This window comes from Monodon monoceros, unplaced genomic scaffold, assembly GCF_005190385.1.
Source record: "Monodon monoceros isolate NGI ecotype Baffin Bay Population unplaced genomic scaffold, NGI_Narwhal_1 Super_Scaffold_3, whole genome shotgun sequence".
Classification (NCBI taxonomy): domain Eukaryota; kingdom Metazoa; phylum Chordata; class Mammalia; order Artiodactyla; family Monodontidae; genus Monodon; species Monodon monoceros.
The window spans coordinates 95,593,112-95,620,044 of NW_021703780.1; the positions used below are offsets into that span (position 1 = coordinate 95,593,112).

Sequence of the window (26,933 nt, forward strand, 5' to 3'; positions counted from 1 at the left end):
TTAAATAGAAAAGAGATCATACTGTACATGTGGTTCTGTAACTTGCCCTTTTCCCCTTCACTTTGCAATATATCCTGGCACATTTTCCATGTACATTTCTACAGATCCATCTCGTTTCTTGTATTCAGTGTTGAGAACTGCAGCATATGATCAGCCTGTCATTTTTATTTATCTGGCTCATGAGGTTGGACATGTAGATTGTTTCTAGCCTTTTGCTAGCAGGAATAATGAGGCAGGGACATGCTCGCATAGACATCTTTGTGCACATGCACTAGTGTACCTATCAGATAATTTCCTCCCTGAGGCATGGTTAGGTCAGTGGGTCTGCACATTTTCAGGTCTGTCTGTCAGAATGCTCCCGGTCCCTCTTTGGACAGCTCCTGATGGACTAAATCTCCACCATGAGGTTCAACACATTAAGAGGAATCCACACAAGGAATACATGTGGTCATTAAGTATGATGTAGAATCTTTAATGGCATGGAGACATGTCCAGAGTAGATTGTTGTTTATTTATTTAAATTTCAGTCATTTGAATTATAAAAGTAATATGTGCTGATTGTCCCAATTCAAGCAACATAGAAATGTTCAAAGAACACATGAACTGTCTTATCCTTGGTCTCTCCAACTCTGCCCCCCAGATATACCCATTGTTAACACCATTCTGTTTTCTTTGCATCATATAAAATATATATGTGAAAAAAATATATATATATATATGTGCATGCATTTCTACAGAAATGGGATCATACTATGCCTATTATTCTATAACTTTGTTTTGCCTTAAGCAGATATATGTTGGAAACATTTCGAAGGCAATACATACTAGCTCCACCCTTTCTTTCAATTAGCTGCACAGTATTGTATGATGTGGATGTACCGTTAGTTTCGCAAACATTCCCAGTATTCCCCTACTGATAAGTAATCAGGTGGTTGACAGCTTTTTTTTTTTTCTCCTAGAAACAATCCTGCAGTAAGCATCCTTACATGCTAATATATACATCATTAATGCTGATACTCCAAATTCTCTCACATAAGTATTTGTATGATCCCGTTTTTGTTAATATCTGTCAATCAATCAATCATCTATCCTATCCCTAAATATTAGAAGGTAAATAGTGGGTGATGCGATTTTTATCTAATTTTGCTTTTCTGTTTACCAATGTTTAATACAATCATGTATTTCTTTTGTGATCAGAGATAAGAAGGATAAATATCATTTTAAAAAGAAAGAAAGATCCTTCCTAGGTTTGAGCTGAAATCTCTCTCCCAGTGTTTTCCTACCTGCGTCTCTCACAGAAGAGCAATACTCACCCATTAGTTGTGTCTGACATGTTGCAGTTTGAAGGGTGTTCAGTCCCTAGTAGCTGATAAACGGTGGAGACTGAATCCAGCTTTTCTGACTCTGAGAGAGGGTTCAGGCTTTTCCCATTTCACCATATCATCTGACCAGCTTTACTGTTTTTCTTGTGGGAACCCCTTCAGGATTGTAAAGTCATTTCTCATTTCTCTAGAATTTTCTCCTTCCAGGCCAAACGCTCCCAGTTCTTTTAGTCTTTCCTCGAAGGACAGGGTTCTGGGATTTCACCATTGTGACATCTCTCCTCTGTTTCCTTTTTACCAGGTCAACGATGTCCTCTTTAAAGTATAACTCTTGGAACTGAACCCAGTTGAGAATAAAGCTGAACTTTCACCTCCCCTTTCCTAGATTCTACTCCTCTATTAATATGACCTCACCCTAAAGTAATGTTTCTGGCAGCCACATCACTTTATTGCCCAGTATTGACTAGGTCTTCCGCATCTTGTTGTGTGCATTTGGTCTCTTGACCCTCACTGTAGGATGCTACATTTATTTGTTGTTTATTTTATCTTGTTAGATCTAACCAGTTGTTCTGATCTTGTGGGAAGTTATCTAGATCCTGATTCTATATGTAATAGATAATTGGCATTTTTTGGCATTGTCCAAGATCTCTCTTCCTGACAGTATCCTAATTTCCTTTGAGGGACCTCTGTCTTTTCCCCTGTGGGCAGTCTTGGTGGGAGGACAGTTCTAGGGGCGCACTACAGAAGCTGCGGGGTCCAGGTCCCTCTTCTCAGTGCCTCCTGTGAACTCTCTAATGAGTCTCCTTAGAGATGTCGAGATTCCCTCAGCAGGTTTGGAGCTGGCTTGGTTCCCTTCCTCAGTTTCCCCCGAGGAGGGCAGGGTGTGTGTGCGTGGACCACCCATTCATGCCCCTGCAGAGTCTCACTGCCTTGACAGTGCCCAACCCCCCAGTCCACTCAGGATCCTTTCGCTGCTCCCTGGATACCTCTTTGGAGCCAGGAGCCCCAATCCCATTGTGTTTCCAAACCATGGATTGGTAGGGCTTTTGAGATCACACACAAAGGCAAGGGATATTATGATCCCTTTGCCCAGAGGCCAAGATGAAAGCTGATCCAATGGAAAGAGGAGACTGACGGGGGGTGGAGGTGAATGTAAGTGGGGAGCATGGGGTGCCAGGTGTAGGTGGGGAGTATCCTGACTCTCAGGGGAGCTCCTAGCATCATCCTGGAGACTCTGGGACAGCAAGAATGGGCAGGGGATGATTCCAAGCTTATGGGGGATGGTCAGTAGCTCTGTTTACCAAGTGCTTAGTCTGCCAGGAGCTGTGCTACACAGCGTACATGCATTATTCTTTTTAATTCCTGACAGCAACCCTATATATTATTATGCTCTCTATTTTACAGCCAGCAAGTCCAAGCTCAGAGAGGTGAAGTAATTTGTCCAAGGACACACAGCAAATAAGAAGCCAAACCATAAGAGCCAGTGATCTTAAGAGTGATGGCACCATCCTGCCCCTCTGGAGGCATCTCAGAGAGAGAAGGGGAGATGAAAAACCCAGGCCTTCCAGGTGGCTCCAACTGTGCTAGGAGTTTGAGTCTGAAAATAGGCCTCCAACTGGGATCTCTCAAAAGGACAGCAAACCACCAGCGTTGGGAGTTGTTGGGAGCTCCTAACCTAGAGTACCTGGGAAGTTCCCAAGGAAAGGGAGAGAGAAGGAAAAAGCAAAGGTGAGTCACAGCAATGATGACGTCTCCTGCTTAGACAGGACAATTGGCTGGCATTTCTGTTCTGGCTGGTAGCTCTGGCGGGCAGGAGCAGAGGAACAAAAGGCAGCACGGGGGTGGGGTGGGGGGTGGGTGGGGTGGCGGGTGCGGTGGGGCGTGGGCGAGATGCTGCCGCCTGGAGGACATTCTTTGTGTTCTGCCCGCTGTCCTATCTCTGAGGACAGGAACAATTATACCCTTTCACTCAACTGGCCAAATTAAGCCTCAAGGGTTCCTGCAGTCTTAACTCATTCCTTCTCAGATTTTAGCCTCCACGGATACCAACTAAACGAACCCAGTCTTTTCAAAAAACATATTTTTTTGTTGTTAATAAGTCTGATTATCCAGTACACACTTTAAAATCAACTGTTCCTTATTTCATTCCCTCTCACTCCCAATTCCCTTCAACTCTTTCTGGTATTTCTGATTATTCCTTCTGGTTTTTATATGTATTTTCTAAGCGTCAGATTTATACAGCTAATGTTAAATTTTTTTTTTCAGTTTTAGATTCTACCTATTGACTACTACAAAGGAACGTGAAGATTTAGCTCTCATACTGCCTTCCACATTTTTCTGCGCAGCCTTTGTTTATATCATAAGTCTGCATTTACAAGAACCACGAGACAAATTATTCAGGCTGAGTCAGGAGTGTACCGTGATTATAATTCCTTTGCTAGATGTTCTGTTTTTCCTGGGGTAAGTGTTGCTTGGTTTTTTACTTGCTTAATTTTCTACGCATCTATCACGAATTCATCTATCTATCGTTAATTCCCCTTAATCTTTCCTTGAAGCGAAAAATAATCTAAAGATTTGGTTTCCCATCCAGATAAGAATACTTTCAAAAAGACTCACAGACTTCTGTAACAAATACGTGGTTTCTTCAACAAATAAACAGCTTGAAAAAAAGCAGGGGGAGGGGAAAATGTTATAAAAGAGACTTAGGAGACATAGCAGTCAAATGCCACATGTGGGCCTTGTTGGGATCCTCACCCAAACAAACCAACTGCACAGAGGCGTTTTAAAATACCTGGGGGTGGTCTGAACATTGGTTGGTCCTTAGCAGACTAAAGAATAAACATGTTTGGACTAGGTGAATAACGGCATAGTGGGTCATGTTTTAAAAATTCCTTATCTGTTAGAGCTACTTACTAAAATATTTATGTGTGAAATGATATCGTACGTAAGATTTACTTTTAAAACACTCCAGGCAAAAAAGCGGGTTTGGAAGATACATGAAATACTGGCAAACTGTTGAGAATTATTCATTATCAGTGGAGGGAGATGGGTACGTCCTTATACTATCATCTCCACTCTTGTGTATGGTTGAAATTTTCCATAATAAGAACTTTTAAATGAAAAAGAAATTCACAAAGAAATGGAAGAAAGGAAAAGATTGCACAGGATTGGCTGTGCATTTTGTGAGCTGGTTGCTCACAAAAATAAATTTAAATAAAACATTTTATGTATTGGGTACTAGCCCACTTTGGAGGGGCAGGGATACAGAACTCAGGGTTCTGAAGCCCACTGACCTTCCCAGGCTGCCCCAGAGCCCGGGAGATGGGGAGGTGGGACCAAGGTGAGAGCAGGGTCAGCAGGAGGAAGGCAGGGCAGGGGGTTAAAGCACAGGAGAGGCTCAGGGACATGCTGGCAGGCCCCTGACACCCCTCTGCACCCAGCAGTCGCAGATGTCTCCTCGATGCCCTCCTTCTGCAGCCTGGATAGTCTACAAGAGCCTCTCGTAGCCATGACCATGAGAGATCTTGATGTCAGCTGCCAAGGGCTTATGATCCCCCTCTCCTACTTAACAGTGATGTAATTCACATGACATAAAATTCACCTATTTAAGGTGTGCTATTCAGTGGGTTTTATTATATTCACAAAGCTGTACAGCTATCATTACAATTTTATTTTTTATTTCATTTTTAAAATACATTTATTTATTTATTTTTGGCTGTTGGATCTGTGTTGCTGCGCGTGGGTTTTCTCTAGTTGTGGCGAGCGGGGGCTACTCTTTGTCGTGGGGCGAGGGCCTCTCATTGCAGTGGCTTCTCTTTGTTGCAGAGCACAGGCTCTAGGTGCGTGGGCTTCATTAGTTGTGGCACGCAGGCTCAGCAGTTGTGGCTCACAGGCTCTAGAGCGCAGGCTCAGTAGTTGTGGTGCACGGGCTTAGTTGCTCCACGGCATGTGGGATCTCCCCTGACCAGGGCTTCAAGCCGTGTCCCCTGCATTGGCAGGCGGATTCTTAACTACTGCGCCGCCAGGGAAGTCCCTATCACCACAACTTTAGAACATTTTCTTCTTTATTATATTTTTTATTATTGAAGTATAATTGATTTACAATGTTGTGTTAGTTTCATGTGTACAGCACAGTGATTCAGATATATATACACACACACACATATATATACACATATATTCTTTTTCAGATTCTTTTCCCTAACAGGTTATTATAAAGTACTGAGTATAGTTCCCTGTTCTACACAGTAGTTCCTTGTCGGTTATCTGTTTTGTATATAGTAGTGTGTATATATTAATCCCAAACTCCTAATTTATCCCCCACCCCTTTCCCCTTTGGTAACCATAAGTTTGTTTTCTATGTCTGTAGGTCTTTTTCTGTTCTGTGAATAAGTTCATTTGTACCTTTTAAAATTTTTATTCATTCATTTTATTTATTTATTTATTTATGGCTGTGCCATGCAGCATGCGGGATCTTAGTTTCCTGACCAGGGATAGAACCCATGTGCCCTCCGTTGGGAGCACGGAATCTTAACCACTGGACCACCAGGGAAGTCCCTACCTTTTTTTTTTTAGATTGCACATATAAGTGATAGCATATATTTGTCATTCTCTTATCTGGCTTACTTTACTTAGTACTGTATGATAATCTCTAGGTCCATCCATGTTGCTGCAAATGGCATTATTGCATTCTTTTTTCATGGCTGAGTAATATTCCATTGTATATATATAACACATCTTTCTTATCCATTCATCTGTCGATGGACATTTAGGTTGCTTCCATGTCTTGGCTATTGTAAATAGTGCTGCAGTGAACATTGGGGTACATGTATTTTTTGTGAATTATAGTTTTTTCCGGGTATATACCCAGGAGTGTGATTGCAGGATCATATGGTGATTCTATTTTTAGTTTTTTAAGGAACCTCCATAATGTTCTCCACAGTGGTTATACCAATTTACATTCCCACCAGAACATTTTCATTACCCCCAAAAGAAACCTGTACCCATTAGCAATCACTCCCCATTTTCCTCCTCGCAAGCCCTGGCAACCACTAATCTATCTTTTGACCCTATGGATTTGCCCATTCTGGACATTTCATAAAAAATAGGATCGTATATGTGATCTTTTGTGATTGTCTTCATTTAGTTCCACACTTCATCGCATCATAGGTTGTCAGAACTTCATTCTTTTTATTACTGAATAATATTCCATTGTATGGATATACTGTATTTTATATATGCATTCATCGGTTGATGGACATCTGGGTTGTTTCCACGTTTTGGCTATTGTGAATAATGCTGCTGTGAGCGATGGTGTACAAGTTTTTGTGTGGACATACGTTCTCATTTCTCTTGGGATATCTATCTAGGAGTGGATCATATGGAAACTTTGTTTAAGCTTTTGAGGAACTGCCAGACTGTTTTCCAAAGTGGCTGCAGATCTCCTTTTGGCAGATGGGGAGACTGAGGCCCAGAGAGGGGAAGTGTCTTATGCAAAGCCACACACTGAATCAGAGCAAGAAAGGAGGAGCTAATCATCTAAATGGCCTCAACTCCACCCCACTATGACCTCACTACCGTCTCACTCTCCACTTCTACCCCATCCACTCCTTTCCCTGCCCAGCAGCAAATCCTTTCCCATCAGTCCCTCCACAAGGCTCCTGAAGCCACATCAAGATCAAGTTCGTGTCTGAGGGGTGACTTACAGGCTCTCTGCCATCTGGGCTTGCCTTTGCTTCATACGTTTTTTTTTTTTTTTTTTTTTTAACTGCAGCTTTATAGAGATATAATTCAAATGCCTTACTATTCATTTGAAGTAACCCGGCGCTCATTACATCTTTTTATTCTCTACACTTCAGGGTCACCCAAGTCTTCTTTCGGTTTCGTGAAAACACCACCACCTCAGCTCTTGGGACCTTGCATACACTGTTCCGTCTGCCTGGGATAATCTTCCCTTATATCTTCCCCTGGCTCTGTATCTAATTCCTTGTAATCCTTCACATCTTGAGATGATACTTTGCTGGGCCTCCCAGGTTGGATGACTTGCAGGACATTCCCACAGCCTCCCTCGGATTATCCCTGTCACAACATGTGACAGTTTTCTGAGCTCTTAAGGTCTGGAGCGTGGCTTGCTCGTGTGCACAGTTTTGGGCAGATGGTCAATGAATGTCTTGTTTAGTGAACAGGAAAATCTGAAAATACCTAGCATGGCATGGGGCACGTTGCAGAAATCCAGTAAATATTTGCAGTCTTCATGGCCTCCTTTGGGAAACATTCCAGGTTACTAAAGGGTAAAACATGATTGTTTTTTCTTCAGGTGGTACCCCTGCCACCTTCCTCTGGCAGCAACACCCCTATTTTCCTTTAGGGAATCATCCTTATCCCATTTTCATTCCTTATAGTTTAGGTAGGGCTAAGCATTTCCTGGAATGTGTACATGACCCAAATCAAGTAGCTTGACTTTTATTGGAATTTTAAGGGGTGCTTTTCACTGGGGTTACTAAGCTGGTGTCTCCACGAGAAGACAAACTACCTGATTGTAGAAAAAGGCAGACCTGACAAAGCAACCAAGTCTTTGATGATATCAGTGAGGCCCTGGCTACAGTGAAGACACTGACCACTGAACATTTTAGTTACTGAACCAACTTACATTCCTTTAAAAAAAATTGCTTAAGCCAGATTGAGTTCTGTTTCTATCACTTGCAGCTGTAGTATTCTTCACAGTTAGTAATCCCGCGCGTCTCACACACACACCCATGCCCATCACACTCCTGACAGACCAAACAGAGGAACCACACTGACTTTTGCCTCTAAGTGCAGGTTTACCTGCTGTCCTCAAATCTAAGTCATCATTATTTTTCTGAGCTGTGTTGTGCAACTGTCAATGTTTAGCCTTCCACGCAAGGTGCCTTCCATACCGCGATCAGTAAGTGGACATTTCAGGTTGTCCTAAATGGTTTCAGGTTCTAAGTCCAGGTTGGTGGAAAAGGTAGAACGCTCATCTAGCAGTCTGACCCAAATTAAACTCCAAGAAGCACACATGATAAGGACTGTTCCCTGAACTTGTGAGCTGGTTCTGGGAAGAGCCTGCTAAAACAAACTTGGCTTTATTCCTTTGACTTGCTGGTGCCAAGGAAATGTGCACTTACCACTGTGATGGGTCAGAAAAGTCTCACACATTTTACCCACCTAACTTTGCTACAGGGAAAAGGACAAACTGTGTGTGGATCAAGAGGCAGACTGAAATGCTGAGGATGCCTTGTAGGAGAGGCTGACATCACTCAGTCACCAGTTACTGTTCCCATTCCTGCCCTACCTGGACCTTTTGGTATATACCATACAACTCCCCCCAACTTGTCAGGGAGAAGTGAATTGTAGACATTTTAATCAGAAGGTCTTTGCTGGTTCTGTTCCCTTTGCTTGGGATGCCCTTCTACACTGCAGAACTCTTTCAAGGCCCAGGTCAAAGGTTAGCTCTCCTCGGAACCCTTGCTCCTTTAATATTTTATTTTAGCAGCGCTTTTAAATATTAGCATTTCTTACCTTGGGTCAGTGGGTCACTATGAATAGGCTTTGGAAGGTCTATTAATGCTCCTGGGGTTACCCGAGAGGTCTGTGTGTCTGTGCCCATGTGTGTTACTCAGGAGGGGAGGGTCAGAACTTCCATCAGAGTCTCAAAGAGGTCCTGTGACCCAGTGAACGATTAAGAGCCACCAATTTCTTATGTGTCTCTCTTATGAGTTCCTGAGGGCAAGAGTTACATCTTTTCCATCTTAGACTCTCCAGCACTTGTCCATGATAGACACTCATAACTGCTGGCAGAAGGCTCTTAGTGACCCACAGAGGCAACATTTTTACAGGCAAAGGAAAGAAAACAGAATGGTTTAATTTGTAGAGGTGAGTTGTTTGTTTTTGATTATAGCGTTCAGCATGTAAATTACATTCACCTCTTGGTACAGAAATGGCCCTCTGCCACTTCCCTGGGACAGTTAATCCAGGCAGAATTATTCCTGGGCAACCCTTACCTATGTGTCTGCCAGCAATCACCCTCTCTTCTTTTTTTTTTTTTTTTAATTTTAAAAATTTGTTTTCCTCTCTCCCTTCTTACAACCATATGTAAGCTCTCTCTCATCCAGAATAACTCGGACATGGGGTCTTTCGTTCAACAGAGTAGCCATATACAGTACAGCACCACTGATTTGTCAACGGATTTGATATGTTCTGAACTCCAGATCAAGACCTTGCATTACTTAAGCGTTGAAGTCTTTGAGGATCCCAAAGGCACCTGAGAATCTGGCAGTGTCTCAGGGTCACCAATTTTCACTGGACAGTATTAAGACAGAGAGAAGGTTTGCTAAGTCTGTCCTGGCCCTGGGTATTCACTCTGAAAAGAGTTTGTTTGAATAAGTTTGTTTGAATAACATATTGGCTCTTCATGTCATTCTGCAGGTGCAAAATGAACAACACAGAGAGTTTCATTTTGCTCATCCATTGGTCCTAAATTTTCGGTAATGAAAATGTATTATTTGTGTAAGGAAAGTTATAAAAATACTAACAAAAAATTAAAGGTAAAACGCGGGGTGTTTGGATCCCAAGAAAACAGGAGTTTACTATGGTTTAGAAGTCAGAGTGACTGTACATAATAATTAGGTTTAATTGACAATACTTTTTCTGAAATTCCTGAATTTTTGCTAAGTTTTATATATTATCACTAGCTTGAGTTTCCCCCCTCTCTTACTTTTATTACTAGGGTCACCAAAAGGAAAATTTTAAATATTTCAAAACTAGTTGTTTCTGGGCAAGTCACGCAGCACACACTCCTCATGTTTCTTCTGGTTTCAAACATAAAGGGGAACCCAGCTCAGACAAGAACAATCCTTGCTGCACACCCGCCAGCTCACGCATCCCCCTTTTTATTCCGAGAGGCTCCAGCTCAAACAAAAGTTACAAGGTTAAGCGCTACTCCGAGTTCCTGACACAGCTGACCCCCGCTTGGTCTTCAAAAAATAGAGGTCTGTAATTCCTTTTTGAACATGCCTTCGAAGTGGAGGTCTTTGGCCATGAGCTCCTCTTCGACATCATCTAGTGCCCACTGGTGATCCGTCAGCTCCAAAGCTTCCCACTCTGTCTGCAGAGGAAGAGAACGTGGGGGCAGGGAGAGAAGGGCTGTTATAAGAGCAGCGCTGACCTGCTTGGGCCAGGAGCTGGGTTCAGCTATGGACATGTGAAGCTCACTCAATCCTATGAGGTAGGTGCTGCTCTCCCCTTACCCACCCCCGCCCCCAAGTTACAGACTAGGAGACTAGGCTAAGAAAGAAAGAATTTGTTCAAAGTCATTGGTGCTGGCAACTAATTACATTTCTCAAGTATTCTATTAATGCTGACTTTCGCCTTTAGTAGGTTTTTAAAAAAGGTTGTGTGAAACTTCATGGGCAATACAAATGTTAGCTCATGGGTGTGGGTTTTTAAATATATAATTTAGGCCGTCAAGTTCACCCCTTTAATGTGTGCAATTTAGTGGTTTTTAGTATATTCACAAAGATGTGCAACCATCATCACTACCTAATTCCAGAACACTTTCGTCACTGCAAAAACAACTCCATACCAAACAGCAAACACTCCCCACTATCCCCTCCCTCAAACCCTGGCAACTACTACTTTACTTTCTGTATCTTTTTTTTTTTTTTTTTGGCTTTGTTGGGGCTTCGTTGCTGCGCGGGCTTTCTGTAGCTGCAGCGAGCGGGGGCTACTCTTCCTTGCAGTGCGTGGGCTTCTCATTGCAGTTGCTTCTCTTGCTGCGGAGCACGGGCTCTAGGCATGCGGGCTTCAGTAGTTGTGGCTTGAGGGCTCTAGAGCACAGGCTCAGTAGTTGTGGCTCATGGGCTTGGTTGCTCCGCAGCATGTGGGATGTTCCCGGACCAGGGATCAAACCCTTGTCCCCTGCATTGGCAGGCGGATTCTTAACCACTGCACCACCCGGGAAGTCCCTGAACATTCTTGTACTAAGTTTTTGTGTGAATATGTGTTTTCAGTTCTCTTGGGTACTTAGCTAAGAGTAGAACTGCTGGGTCATATATGGTAACTATGTTTAACTCTTTGAGGAAAGGCTAAAAACTGTGTTCCGAAGTGGCTGCACAATCCAGCAGGTATGAGGGTTCCAGTTTCTTTGCATCTTTGTCAACACTCATTATCCATCTTTGTATCTCATTGTGGTTTTTTTTCTTTTTTCTTTTTTTTGCGGTACGTGGGCCTCTCACTGTTGTGGCCTCTCACGTAGCAGAGCACAGCCTCTGCAGGCTCAGTGGCCATGGCTCACGGGCCTAGCCGCTCTGCAGCACGTAGGATCTTCCCAGACCAGGGCACGAACCTGTGTCCCCTGCATCGGCAGGTGGACTCTCAACCACTGTGCCACCAGGGAAGCCCACAGTCTTCATTTTGACAAAGTTCCACTTATCTATTTTTCCTTTTGCTGCTAATGCTTTTGATGTCATATCTAAGAAACCATTGCCTAATCCAAGGTCACAAACATTTACACCTACGTTTTCTTTTAAGAGCTTTATAATTTTAGTTCTTTAAGTCTTTGACCCATTTAAAAACTTTTATTCAAAAAAAATTTTTTTTATTGTGTTAAAATATATATACAATACAAAATCTGCCACTTTTAGCCACTGTTAAGTATACAGTTTAGTGGCATTTATTAGGTTCACAATGCTGTGCAACCACCACCACTATCTATTTCCAAATTTTTCATCCCCTGAAACAGAAACTCTGTACCCAGTAAGCAATAAGGATCTTTTCTCCCCCACTGAATTGTCTTGGCACCTTTGTCAAAAATCATTTGATCTAAATGTATGGATTTATTTCTGAACTCTCAATTCTATTCTGTTGATCTGGATGTCTGTCCATATGCCAATCCCACACAGTCTTGATTACTGTAGCTCAGAAGTAGGTTTTCGGATCAGGAAGTGTGTGTCTTCCAACTTTGTTATTATTCAACATTGTTTTGCCTGTTCTGGGGCCCTTTCATCTCCATATGAACTTCTGGATCAGACTGCCAATTTCTGCAAGAAAGGTTGGTAGAATTTTGATAGGGATTATGTTGAATCTGTAGATCAACAGATCTAGGGCTATTGCCATCTTGATAATATTAAGTCAAGATAATATGTACATGGATATATTTCCATTTATTTAGGTCTGCTTTAGTTTCTTTCAGCAGTATTTTACAATTATCAGTGTACAAGTCTTGTGTGTTTTAAATTTCTTCTTATTTTATTCTTTTTGATACTATTGTAAGTGGAATTGGGTTTTTTTAATTTTTTTTTATTTGAAGTATAGTTGATTTACAGATGTTGTACCAATCTCTGCTATACAGAAAAGTGAATCAGTTATACGCATATAGACATTATTTTTTTACATTCTTTTCCTTTATGGTTTGGAATTGTTTTCTTAATTTCAATTTTTCAGATTCTTTATTACCAGTGTGTAGAACAACGACTGCTTTCTGAATATTGATCTTGTATCCTAAAACCTTGCTGAACTTATTACGTGTAATAGTTTTTTTGTGGATTCCTTATGATATTCTATATACGAGACCATGTTATTTGCAAACAAAGATAGTTTTACTTCTTCCTTTCTAATCTAGATGCCTTTTCTTTCTTTTTCTTGCCTAACTGTCCAGGCTAGAACATCTAGTACAATGTTGAATAGAAGTGGTGAGAGTGGACATCCTTGTCTTGTTCCTAACCCTAGGGGAAAAGCTTTCAGTATGAGTATGGATGTTAGCTGTGTGTCTTTCATAGATATCTTGCATCAAGATGAGCAAATTCCCCTCTATTTCTAGTTTTTATCATGAAAAATTAGTGAGAGTTTGCTGTACAAAAATTATCTGGATTTTACAAATTCCAGAATCATTTCATGAAAGGCTGTAAGTAATTTAGATTTTTTTTTTTTTTTTGGCTGTGCCGCGTGGCCTGTGGGATGTTAGTTCCTTGGCCAGGGACTGAGCCCAGGCCCTCAGCAGTCAGAGCACGGAGTCCTAATCACTGGACCGCCAAGGAATTCCCAATTTAGATTTTACTGAATGAAATTTATATCATGGTCCAAAAAAGTTCAAAATATTCCAAATGTTTAGCTGGTACCTCTGATTGGGCTGTTTTTATAACTTTATTTACAGTGTGGATTAAATGGGGTGAGCATTTAAAAACCAGTAAAAGTACCAAGAATCTCTAATTTACTTAACAGATGATTCTGTCTCTGGAATAAGAGACATGTAAATGGAAATACATTTTTGCTAAATTTAAAGGATGGAACCATACATACTACACTCACTTCAGGAAATTCATTTTTTTTTTTTTTTTTTTTTTTTTTGCAGTACGCAGGCCTCTCACTGTTGTGGTCTCTCCCGTTGCGGAGCACAGGCTCCGGACATGCAGGCTCAGCGGCCATGGCTCACAGGCCCAGCCGCTCCGCGGCATGTGGGATCTTTCCAGACCGGGGCACAAACCCGTGTCCCCTGCATCGGCAGGTGGACTCTCAACCACTGCACCACCAGGGAAGCCCAGGAAATTCATCTTTAAAGGTAACTCTGGTAACACCTTTCCGAGCTTCAGTGAAGCTCGGAGGAGAAGTGAGTGTACCTTAAAAGCTTTGTTGGTGTCTGCAGGCATGGCCATGGCTGCTCCAGTCATCTGTTCCTGCATCATCCGTGATTGGTCAGCAGCTGCAGCGTAAGACACATCTGCATGAGTGCCAGGGCGCAGAAAGCACCCAGGACCCTCGGAGAAGGATGGTCCTTACACAGCACTTACAGATGCTTGGTAGTGGCCCTAGTGGGCCAGTTCACTGGCCCTGTCACGCACTATGTGAAAGCACTTTACCTCTTCTGAAAAATGGACATGATAATAGCAGGAGACGGAAGATAACTAAAGGAAGTGCTAAACTTTATTTCAAATTTAAGTAACACTAACAACAGCCATCAGTTACTGAGCAACTCCTACATGCCAGGTACTTCACTAAGTACTTTATGTATCTACCTCATCTACTCCTAACAACAAACCCAGAAGTCAATTATTAAGATAGGCAAACAGAGGATTGGAGTGGGTAAGTAACTTGCCCAAGGTCCCAGCTATTAAGTAAGAGAGCCAGGATTGATACCAGCAGGAACTCTAGGCAATGAGTAAACTGATCAAACCCGGCCTTCTTTCAGCTTCAGGTTTACAGGCTTGTATTGCTGGTGCTGGATCCCTCACAGGAGGGCATCAGACTCTGGGCAACTAAATACTGTCCCCATGATTACCAAGGAGAATTCAGATCTTCAGTCTGACCCTGGGGTTTTTAAGACTCAGAATACCTCAGAAACTTATGAATACGTTTAAGGAATGAAGCACTGTATTTGACTGTGTTCACAAACAGCATAGCCTACATGATCATTCTGGCCCTGGCATGACTGACTCATCTATTGAAGTATTTGCTTCTTACCATTATCTTGGCCCAAAATCAGAGAGTAAATGCTTCGAAGCCCAAAGACATTGAGGAAATACCAGGATGCAGAACTCACCCTAGGAAGCAAAAAGTGAAACAATGTAGGTAAGTTATTTCAGAATTAATGTACTTCACACACTTTTCTACCAACCAAAGTTGTTCAGAGTATGTAAAGGGATCACCTGGGGCAGGCTGTAGTCATCCAAAGCACAACCAAAGAAGAAACACAAGTTGTGAAGGCCACGTTACAAATAGTTATAGCTCTCTGCATGCGAAAAGCTGAGCACTGGATTTGGACAGACTTTGGGGTCAAATCTCAATTCCTCCACTCACTTCACAGAGCTGCCATGAGGATAGAATAAGGTAATATATGGAGGCAAACTGCTCCTTCCGGCTATGTGATAAATTCTTTGGCATTCAGTAGCAGGAACTGAACTCACAACTGGTGTGCTTCATTTTATCAGGGAATGCAAGCTTTGTTTAATTTAATTTTTCCTTCATACATAATGGGTTTTCAAACCATTTATTATTTGTAATCATAAAAACAACACACACTTGTTATATATAATAAATGTAAACAATACTTAAGTACATAAAATATAAATAGAAAGAGGCCTCCTGTCCTGAATTCCATTCTCTAGAAGGAATCACAAGTGTTGGTGGGCTTCATACTGAAGACTGTAGCAACTGGGAAAGCCATTCCAAGTTTTGAACTATTATCATCAAAGCTCTCCTTAGCTTAGGTTTCCCACCTTACCCCAATAAAGTTAATATGCTCGCATATAATAAAAACTAAAGAGTATAAGAAATGATACAGAGATGGAAAGAACCCACACTTCATTCCAATACTTGGGTCACACCTATCTGTACATAATGTTGCAGGTTGGTAAGCTAGTTTATATCCGGTTCTAGGCTCCTTTGTCCATGCGAGTATGTCAGATGCTGAGAAAAGACAAAAAAGCTTTTCTCCAGCCCATGAAGTTTTTGTTTAGCCCACATGAGACTGGAAGGTCAAGGTTTAATAGAGTCATGCTACTCATATTAAGTATAGCTTTTCTCCTCTGGGGGAAGGGTGCATAGCCAAGACTCTCCCAGCACCGGGTCTATCCTGTCCCTCCCAAAAAACCAGAGACTGCTCTGCTCCAACCGGGGAGTGAATCAAGATCAGCATTGGTTACCCCTGTTTCCCATTCGCCTCCTCCTCCTACTGTTTGGCTTCCTTTAGATGCTAGTCTTTGGGAAGCCATAGACAAAATAATCTGGAGAGACCACATGAAGAAGCACTGCTGCATTCCAGAGGCTGTAGCAGTGTTCTAAGAGCTCTTCAGATTTTGGGTTTTATTACTCTGGCTATAAAAAACAGAATGGTAAGACACGAGTGTTGGATTTGGACAGGTTTGTGGTCAAATCTCAATGTCTCCAATTCATAGGGTTTCCATGTATTATAAAATAATATATGGAAAATCCTTAGAACAGTGACTGGTACCAATGAAAAGGATTAATATTGTTATTAGCAGTAATGTATTTTGGAAAAAAGAATACCAACATCCACTTCCATAAGCTCCAGGGTATGTATTGCTAAAAAGTCTGCCTTGGCCAGAGTTCCTGGCTTTATCTTTTAAATTTCTTGGGGTGGACACATCTGCTCTTGGACTCCTAAGCCCCACGATGCTAGGGAAAAAGAGGCAGATACAGGGCTTCCCTGGTGGTGCAGTGGTTAAGAATCTGCCTGCCAATGCAGGGGACACGGGTTTGAGCCCTGGTCCAGGAAGACCCCACATGCCGCGGAGCAACGGAGCCCATGCACCACAACTACTGAGCCTGTCCTCTAGAGCCCGCAAGCCACAGCTACTGAGCCCATGTGCCACAACTACGGAAGCCTGCGCACCTAGAGCCCGTGCTCCGTAACAAGAGAAGCCATCGCAATGAGAAGGCCGCGCACTGCAATGAAGAGTAGCCCCCGCTCGCCACAACTAGAGAAAGCCCGTGTGCAGCAACGAAGACTCAACGCAGCCAAAAATAAAATTAATTAATTAAAGAGGCTGATTACATTCTCTCCTTTTGCAAGACTCATGTAAAAGTTGCCATAATCCACCTGTGGCATTGAGTGGAGTTTCAATGAGAAAAACTCCAAAAACCCATTCCAGTGAAGCAGGCAAACTGGAAATCCTATTCAAGAGATCCCTGTTTTAGATTCTGGTTGGTGTTTTTATTAAATAGAAGAAAGTCCTTACCAGGAGGCATCTAATGTGAGTAGTTCAATTCCTTGCTGTAGCATAGGCTTAAAACGGAGGGTCAGTGGAAATGGGACCTTGGCTGCAGAGAAGAAAGAAAAAATTCAGAATCACTCCCAGCTTCCTTTGTAGAACAGTTTAAGTGTGATGCACATATTCTTTCCCTGAGGAGGTGGGAAATCTGTACCATAAAGTGTTTAGAAAATGATTTCCACAAGGAGATGTGTGTCACCTTCTGAAGAATTAACAGTCAAATGTCACTCTGCTCTAGTTCCTTGAACAACACCAGCTTCTCTAGTGCTCAAGAAGCAGGGGCTCAAACTGAGCTGTGTCCCAAAATCTGGAAAAGAAACTTGCACTGATCTGTTAAGCCCAAAGTGGAATACATACACACAAAGAACTACATTACTGAGAAACCTAGTTCATTTAAATCAAAGCAGCTTACAAACAAATTGACCAACAACTCACCCCAACACCTAGAAAATGAAGTGAAGACAGAAATAGGCTTCCCTTTCCCTACTCACTAGAATACCAAACTAGTTTCGGATATAGACTAGCAAGCCACTTGTTTGAGTCCCTATTAGTAAAAAAGCAACCACATCATGAACTTATGATCATTTTGGGATAAGAGCCATAAAATCAGATCATATTAAATTTTTTTGTTCAAAGACTTATCAGTTTCCACTAGAGAACATAGGACCCATGATAGTAGTGTCTCAGCAGCCCTTGGATTTCTGAATAGGGTCATGGGAAAGGATCACAGATGAAGTAAACCTGAAGTCTTCTGGGTCTGTAACTTACTTGTGACAAAGCCTGAAAATGTCATGTTGATCCATCCACCAATAAGAATCATAGGGAGGACATTTGTGACATTGCCCTTCATCATGTCTGTGAGCATAGTGGGATCTAAGAAAAACACAAGAAACCAATACCTGTTACCACTGTTGGCAGGGACTTACTCCTATTTTTGTAAGTTTTAAATTTATTTGATAATTAAAGTAATACAAGCTCACTGTAAAAAATTCAAACGACATAGAAACACAGCATGGAGACAGTTCCTCTGAGCCTACTCTCTGAACATTTTTAGCTGTTTATCTCCTTCCATCTTTATATATCTATAAAAACATACATATGCAATTATACATGAATATACACACAATAGTTTCTCTCTCTCTCTCTCTCTCTCTCTATATATATATATATACATATAAAGGGCTACTATGCTTACTATTCTGCTACTTTTTTTGTTTGTTTTGTTTTTTGACCGTGTTGGGTCTTCGTTGCTGTGCGCGGGCTTTCTCTAGTTGTGGCAAGTGGGGGCTACTCTTTGTTGTGGTGCATGGGCTTCTCATTGCAGTGGCTTCTCTAGTTGTGGAGCATGGGCTCTAGGTGCGCGGGCTTCAGTAGTTGTGGCACATGGGCAGTAGTTGTGGCTCGCGGGCTCTAGAGTGCAGGCTCAGTAGTTGTGGCGCACGGGCTTAGTTGCTCCATGGCATGTGGGATCTTCCCGGACCAGGGCTCGAACCCGTGTCCCCTGCATTGGCAGGCAGATTCTTTTTTTTTTTTTTACTTAATTAATTTATTTATTATTTATTTTTGGCTGCATTGGGTCTTCGTTGCTGCCCTCAGGCTTTCTCTACTTGTGGCGAGCGGGAGCTACTCTTCGTTGCGGTGTGCGTGCTTCTCATTGCAGTGGCTTCTCTTGTTGCAAAGCATGGGCTCTAGGCGCACGGGATTCAGTAGTTGTGGAACAAGTGCTCAGTAGTTGTGGCTCGTGGGCTGTAAAGCACAGGCTCAGTAGATGCGGCACATGGGCCTAGTTGCTCCACAGCATGTGGGATCTTCCTGGACCAGGGCTCGAACCCGTGTCCCCTGCACTGGCAGGCGGATTCCCAACAAGTGCGCCACGAGGGAAGTCCCTATTCTGCTTCTTAATGTTAAAAAGTTAACATATTGTGAATGGTGTTTCCACATTGGTATAATATCTCTCATTATTTTTAATGTCTGCATGGGAGTCCACCGTGTGGTCACTCATCACTTCTGGGTAGGCCTATAGATTGTTTTTTTGTTTGTTTGTTTGGTTTTTTGGCCAGTAAACAGTGTTACCAACAACTTCCTTGTACATAAATCTGCATGTTTATATAAGTGTTTCTGTAAGAGAGACTCTTAGAAGAATTTCTGGGCCAAGGGATTTGACCATTTAAAACTGACTTTCAACAACAGTGAGAGGGCCTAACTTCCCATGACCTTGACAATAGCAGTTTTGGTCAAGCTCTTCAATCTTTGCCAGTTTAATGGGCTAAAAACGACGTCTTGTTTTAATTTGCATTCCACTGATTTTAGTGATGTCAAGTATCTTTTCATATACTTACTGGTCTTTTTTTTCTTGTAGGTTTTCTAAAAGACTTATTAAAATCAATTCCAGTATCTTTTGTCTAGGTTTAAAATAACTGGTTATCTCACCTAAAGAAATAGGTACTGAAATGAGTGGATAGGCAACACTGAATAATAAGTTATTTTGTTTTACCTTAAAGATGTTGTATTTTTCACATGACTGGGATCAGAGAAAGTAAGAAATCTGTTAGAGGAAAAACTGTAGGACGGGCCAAGCAATCATGTCTGACAAAGAAATGGATGGTCTAGGGAACAGTCAGGCAGAATCTGGAGGTCATCTGTCAGCAGTAGGATCCAGGCACTGGATGGGACCCGGGACTGGAATGCTTTCCAGCTGTGCTTCTCAGAGCCCCGGGTCCTGAGGAACAGCAAAGGGGAGAGACCCAGGGACAATGGCTCTAGTCCCCACCCCCTCAGCTGAGAGCTCTTTTTTTTTTTTTTTTTTTTTTGTGGTACGCGGGCCTCTCACTGTTGTGGCCTCTCCCGTTGTGGAGCACAGGCTCTGGACGCGCAGGCTCAGCGGCCATGGCTCATGGGCCTAGCCGCTCCGCGACATGTGGGATCTTCCTGGACTGGGGCACAAACCCGTGTCCCCTGCATCGGCAGGCGGACTCTCAACCACTGCGCCACCAGGGAAGCCCTGAGAGCTCTTTTTTTAATCCACTTTATACACTGGGGTTCCCTGAAGATTTATTGGAAAAAGGGAACCCCACTTCTATAGATTCCTGTATCCGATGATCCCTAAGGTCCCTTAGATTACTGTCTTGTAAAATTTAAATTTCAAATAAAATGACATCCTCCCTGCCCATCCCCCCAATAATGTTAAAAGTCTTCCTTAAAGATGAGAGAAGGGAATAAACATACCAGTCATAGGAGAAGGAGGAACAACCTTCCTTTTAGTTTTTTTGAAAAATCCATCCTCTGGGTTGTTGAAGTAATATTTTCGTGTCAGGAAAGACTAGTAGAAAAAAGAACTTTTTAAGTCTTAAAACTGTGACATAGCACATTGTCAAATTATTCCCCCAAGGTTTAGTCAGAAGGCCATTGGAATATGCTGTTACACTCAGAGCTGGCAGACTACTTGGCAGCCGACCTGACACTTTAGCTGAGTCACATTTAAAAACAATTTCCCAAGAAGGGCAAGGTCACAATGACAGCAAACACCACCAGGACACAGCTTAATTACTGACTTGCCCGCCTTCAGCTTTCCCCCAAGAGTCCCCTTATAAAACATTCAGATATCTACTGCCCTCAACAGTGAATCGTGGAGCTTTTACTCATTTATGAGTACCTGTTTGGGAATGTATTTTCCATTTTCCCTGAGGACTCTGCTTCGAATTAGGACTTGACTGAAAAATACAACCAAGACAATGAGATTTTTAAAAGCGAAACACTAGAAGAAAATGAGAGAATAAAGTAGAACACCTATTTAAACACGACAGGGCCTATTTGGCAATAGCTCTGTGCGGAAACTTTTCAAAATACAGTGTCCTTAAAACCGGTAGAACATATTTAACCCAACAATGAGCTTTCCAAAAGAGCATTTTTCAGAAGTGACTGTTCCTGAACAAAGATTTCTGAGGAAGGCACATTTGGGACATTACGCTCAGCTTTTTCTTACTTTATAATGAGCTAAGAAGGAACTTTCTCTGAGTGAAAAGAGTAGCAGTTGGATGCTACTCAGAAGACCTGGGGCCAGGAGGAGGGAGGAAGGGTGAGGATAAACGAAGAAAGTTTTTAAACCCGACAGAGAAGTGAGTACAAGACTTGACAGGGTTGTTACCTCACAGAAAACAAAAAGAAACTGTACTCAGGATTCAGGCTGTTAGTAAGCTTTCAATAAATACTTATTGAATTAATAAATGAAATTATCTGATACTTGAACATAATTGATCATTACAGATAACAAAGTGTAATGCCACAAGTAGGCAGTGCTAAGATACAAACATCACACAGAAGAGATAAAAATGCTAATTTTTTTCTAGATTTTCAAAGGTTGTTTTAATGAGGGGAATAAAAAACCTCCTTAAGTTAATGGAAATCCTTCTTGAAAAGTGAAAAAAACTGTATACAGAAATGAACACAAGAAAACTGTTCTTGGTTTTCTGTCTACTCCACAGTGTAGCCCACCTGCCCTAAGCAGTCAGCCGGTATGCTTAGGGTCCCGTTGTCACCTTATGCATATTCTAGCTTCTCCATGTGCTGAGATTGCTCTAGCGCCCCCTCCCTCACCAATTCTACCTCATCATGCCCCAACACCCTTTTCAAATCCCACCTTCTCCATAGAGCTTTTTTTTTTTTTTTTTGCGGTACGCGGGCCTCTCACTGTTGTGGCCTCTCCCGTTGCGGAGCACAGTCTCCGGACGTGCAGGCTCAGTGGCCATGGCTCACGGGCCCAGCTGCTCCGCGGCATGTGGGATCTTCCCGGACGGGGGCACGAACCCGTGTCCCCTGCATTGGCAGGCGGACTCTCAACCACTGTGCCACCAGGGAAGCCCTAGAACTCTTTTTTTAATTGAAGTATAGTTGATTTACAATATTGCATTAGTTTCAGGTATACAGCATAGTGATTCAGGTTTTTTTTTGCTTATTATTTTCCATTATAGATTATTACAAGATATTAGATATAATTCCCTGTGTTATACAGTAAATCCTTGTTGCTTATCTATTTTAGGTACAGTAGTTTGTATCTGTTAATCCCATACTCATAATTTGTTCCTCCCCGCCTCCTGGTGCCCTTCGGTAACCATAAGTTTGTTTTCTATGTCTGTGAGTCTGTTTCTGTTTTCTATATAGATTCATTTGTATTATATTTTAGATTTCACATATAAGTGATATAGTGTTTCTCTTCGTCTGGCTTATTTCACTAAGCATAATATTCTCTAGGTCCATCCATGTTGCTGCAAATGGCAACGTTTCATTCCTTTTTATGGCTGGGTAATATTCCATGGAACTCTTCTTGATGCCTGGTGGCCTCATGGAATTCTCTCTGGTCCTCCTCCTCTTGACCTCATTATACTGTACAGCTGACTGCTCTATACACAAGCCTACAGAGGTGACAGGTGATATGTTTCGTTCCCTGGGAGCTAGTCTAAAGCTATTCACGGACTTCTCTGGTGGCGCGGTGGTTAAGAATCCGCCTGCCAATGAGGGGGACACGGGTTCAAGCCCTGGTCCGGGAAGATCCCACATGCCGCGGAGCAACTAAGCCCATGCGCCACAACTACTGAGCCTGTGCTCTAGAGGCCATGAGCCACAACTACTGAGCCCACGCATCACAACTACTGAACCCCGTGCACCTAGAGCCCATGCTTCGCAAGAAAAGAAGCCATCGCAATGAGAAGCCCACGCACTGCAACGAAGAGTAGCCCCCACTCGCCACAACTAGAGAAAGTCCATGCGCAGCAACAAAGACCTAATGCAGCCAAAAATAAATTAAAAAAATAAATAAAGACATCTTTTAAATAAATACATAAATAAAGCTATTCACAATGTGGCCTGTGTACCAACACTGGTCTGTGACAAGGTAAGAAAAGTCACTGAGAGTGAGGGTTTAGAAACCTTTATAGTAAACTGACATTGTCACAACATCCAAATATGTGATCAAAAAATTTTACAAAAGCACCAGTCTGAGATAAACTGGAAATTGAAAAACCAAAAAAATTGGTCCTTTACCACTGACAGTATAAGCAGCACTGGGTCTCCAATAATGGGTAAGAATTTAAGCTCTGATGTTAGACAGATGGGTTGAAGTCTCTGCTCTGCCACTTGTTAATTATGTGATCTTGGGTGAGTCATTTAAATTCCCTACGCCTCCATTCATATTGTGTATAATAACAGATTTATTCTCATTGAAGAAATACTTCTTGAGCTTCTCAGTGCCATGTTAGGTGACATGAACAACAGTGATCAAAAAGCAAGTATCTCCAGAAAATTAAAGTTTAGTGGGGGAGAAAAACATTAATCAAATAACCACAGGAATAAATGTGAAATTCATCTGTTATGTCCTAGGAAGGAGAGATGAATGGGGGATGTGACTGAGTCTAGTAAGTCGAGGTCTTGGAGAAAGCTTTGCTGAGGCAGTATGATGACGTTGAAATCTTAAGGATGAGTAGAGATTACCTTGGCCACGTGCTGGAGGGAACAGCTGTGAGGGAGGAGTAAGCACTGTCTCCGAGGACCTGAAAAGGCCATATGGCTGGAAGAAAGAGGACTACAGAAATGTGGTGAGACAAGGCTTGAGAAGTTGGCAAGAGCCAGACTATGCAAGGCCATGTGAGTCTCAATACTTTTTAAAAAAATTGTGGTGAAAAACATGTAACAAAATTTACCATCTTTACCACATGTAAGCGCACAGTTCAGTAGTGTTAAGTATATTCACATTGTTGTGAAATAGATCTCCAGAACTTTTTCATCCTGCAAACCTGAAACTCTTCCCATTGCACAGTAACTCCCCCATTCCCCCTCTCCCAGCTCCTGGTAACCACCATTCTATCAATATTTTCTGTGAATTTGACTATTTTAGATACGTCACATAAGTGGAATCATACAGATACTGTCTTTTTGGGTCTGGTTTCTTTTACTTAGCTTAATGTCCTTAAGGTTTATCTATGTTGTACCATGTAACATGATTCCTTTCTTTTTAAGGGTTCCACTGTATTTTAGTCTTTAGCTTAAAAGCAAAAGCGGGAGGAAGGAAACCCCTGCTGGTGGGAATGTAAACTGGTACAACCTTTATGGAAAATAGTGTGGAGGTTCCACAAAAAATTAAAAATAGAATAGAATCGCATTAAAAGAATATATATATATATATTTGCATCCCCATGTTCATTGCAGTATGAATCACAATAGCCCAGATATAGAACCAACCTTGAAATGATAAAGACAACATGATATATATATAGACACACACACACAGAGGAATATTATTCAGCCATGAAAAAGAAGGAAACCCCTAATTTGCAACAACATGGATGAACCATGAACACATTATACTAAATGAAATGAGCCAGACACAAAGGGACAAATACTGTACGATTCCACTTATAGGAAGTACCTAGAGATAGAAAGTAGAACGGTGGGTCCCAGGGGCTGAGGGAGAAGGAAATGAGTCATTATTTAATAGGCTCAGAGTTTCTGTTAGGGATGAGGAAAATATTCTGGAAGTGGACGGTGGTGACAGTTGCACAACAATGTGAATGTACTTAATGCCACTGAATTGTATACTTAAAAACAGTCGAAATGGAAAATTTTATGTTATGTGTGTTTTACCACATTTTTTTTTAAAGAGCAAAAAGGAAATACTGAAGGACTTTAAGCTGAATTCTTCCCATATATTATGTCATTTAAAGTGATTACCACTGTACTGGCATATCCTAAGCACTAAGTTAATGGTATCTCCTATTTTCCTTGTGCATGTTTTATCACTTGGACTGAAACTCCCTGAGAGTAGGATCTTGACCTTGTCATATTTTATACCCCAGAGCATACAGCACAGTGCAGGGCACATGGTTGGTCATCAAGAAAACCTTGTTCACTATAGATAATTCAGGACTTCCACAGGCTGAACAGAAATTCGGCTAGGTCTCTATACTGCTGAGCAATTTTGCAGAAGTGGGGTTGAGAATCGTGACCTTGAGGCATTTAAACCCTGAAGCAAGGCAAACTTAAATTATCCTATACGTTCTAAACACTCAGTTTCTCTAAGGTCTGCAAATTCTACAAGAAATTTTAAATTTTGCATTTTCATTTCCATTAATATCTAAAAATTAGTCCTTGTACTGGTTATAAAGGGAAAGTTTCTGTTTTGCAGTGGTAATTTGCAACTGAAAAACATTTTCTTAAAATAAAACTCTAGTTTTTGTTTTTTTTCCTTTCCAAAGAGTCAGTGTATTCTTCAATCTTGAGAACAACTTTTTACATACATTCTATTCCCAAATGTGGTCTAATATTTTTTTATTTGTGTATTTTTCAGTTTTGGTTTAACACATTTTAGAAAAATTTTAGTAACTTTTGAGGCAGTAAAACTTAATTTATGAAACCAAATGTCCCTTTTGTGATCATTCAGGCTCATGGAAACTTATACTGTATCTAGAGAAATGTTTTACAGACATCACCTAAAATTTAATCCCCACGCCTGCTCTATGAGGCATGACCTGGTATCATCATCCTTTTGTAGATGAAGAAAGTGAAACACAGGGGTAACTCAGCCAAGGACAGTCAGCTAGCGGGGGCGCGATGTGAACCCGGGCAAACTGACATAACCCCTGCACTTTCTTGCCCAAGGTAACGAGAGAGTGAGATCGTCGGAGAGGGGAGGGAGCTGACCTGTCGGAGACTTGTTCCTGGGTGAGCTTTTTGTCGCTCTGCAGCAGGATGGACACGTAGTGGCGAATCATGCCCACGAAGAAGGTGATGATAACGATAGGCAGGACCACCCAGAGGCGGATGTTGGAGTCGAGCAGCAGCTCCGGCCCTGCCATCTTCACAGAGAGCCGGCTCCCGGCCAGCTGTAGCCAGGTCGATCTTCACCGGGGCGCAGGTCTGCTCGTCGAGCTCGCCTCCGGGCCTTCTCACGCCCCTCAGCCAGGCGAGCCCGGAACCCCACCTCAGCCTCTGCCCTTGCGCCCTGCCCCCCCGTCGGGCCGCGCGGCCGCCAGTTTCCGGCGCGGAAGTTTGACGTCACGGCGAGGCGCGCTTCGGCGGCGTCAGTGTGACGTTGTGCCGCGCGGGAAAGTCGAAAAGGAGGGGCAACAATGGCTTCTCGGCGGGTGAGTGGGGCGGCGGCTGTCTTCTCGAGAGGCCCGGCGTCTCTGCGGTCCGGTCTCTAGGCCCCGGCAGAGCCCGGCCTTTCCTTCTGGGGCTCCGCGCCCCGAACCTCAGCTTCCTCAACTGTCTTGTCGTGGGATGATCCTCCCAGGTACCTCCTTGCGTCGCTAAAATGACGAAGTGAGGAAGGACTTGACCCCTGCCCCCTCCCTGGAGGACCTGGTCCGGGCAGCCCGTCCGGTCTCCCCGGCTTTCAGGCTTCTTTGGAAGCGGGACCGGTTAGCACGTGTTAACGGGCGTGTGCCCTGAAGTCAGGAGGCCCTGACTTGTCTTAGTTTTTCCATCGACAGAATGGCCGGTAATGGTTATAAGTAGTAAACGAGGCAACGGATAAAGAAAACGCTTAGCATGACTCTTGGTACATAGTAAATGGTAAATATTATTGGAAGGGACTATTATAATCAAGAGAAAGTGTAGGTGGTAGTTAAGAGGCAGATCCTGGAGCCGGATTGCTAAATTGGAATCCCAGCTCTGCCACTGAATGTGAGAATAATGGTAGCTACCTCAAAAGGTTTTGTGAGGAATAAATGAAGTATCAAATGTAAAGCACTTAAAATAGTTTTTATTAGTTGTTAGTATTTACCTGCCTGCCAGCCATTCTCATTTAGCGAATATTCTCGGAAATTTTTTTTATGCCAGGTACCGTGCTGGGCACTAGGTATACCTGAAATAAAGG

At 42.4% G+C, this 26,933-nt stretch overlaps 2 protein-coding genes across 2 annotated transcripts in view; one reads left to right on the forward strand and one right to left on the reverse strand.

Annotated features, from left to right (window-relative positions):
* Window positions 1–9,369: 9,369 nt before the first annotated feature.
* On the reverse strand, window positions 9,370–26,109 carry EMC3 (ER membrane protein complex subunit 3). Its single transcript, XM_029243501.1, has 8 exons — window positions 25,757–26,109; window positions 20,721–20,778; window positions 20,294–20,387; window positions 17,837–17,941; window positions 17,036–17,117; window positions 14,799–14,878; window positions 13,958–14,040; window positions 9,370–10,449 (listed from the first exon to the last, which is right to left on the reverse strand). The coding sequence occupies exons 1-8, from the start codon at window positions 25,909–25,911 to the stop codon at window positions 10,321–10,323; spliced, it is 786 nt and encodes a 261-aa protein (XP_029099334.1). The 5' UTR covers window positions 25,912–26,109; the 3' UTR covers window positions 9,370–10,320.
* Window positions 26,110–26,178: 69 nt separating this feature from the next.
* FANCD2 (FA complementation group D2) overlaps window positions 26,179–26,933 on the forward strand; it is a 54,590-nt gene continuing 53,835 nt past the window's right edge. Inside the window, exon 1 of the mRNA XM_029244487.1 lies at window positions 26,179–26,348. The gene's annotated coding sequence lies outside the window, so the exon portion shown is untranslated. The remainder of the gene's footprint in view (window positions 26,349–26,933) is intronic.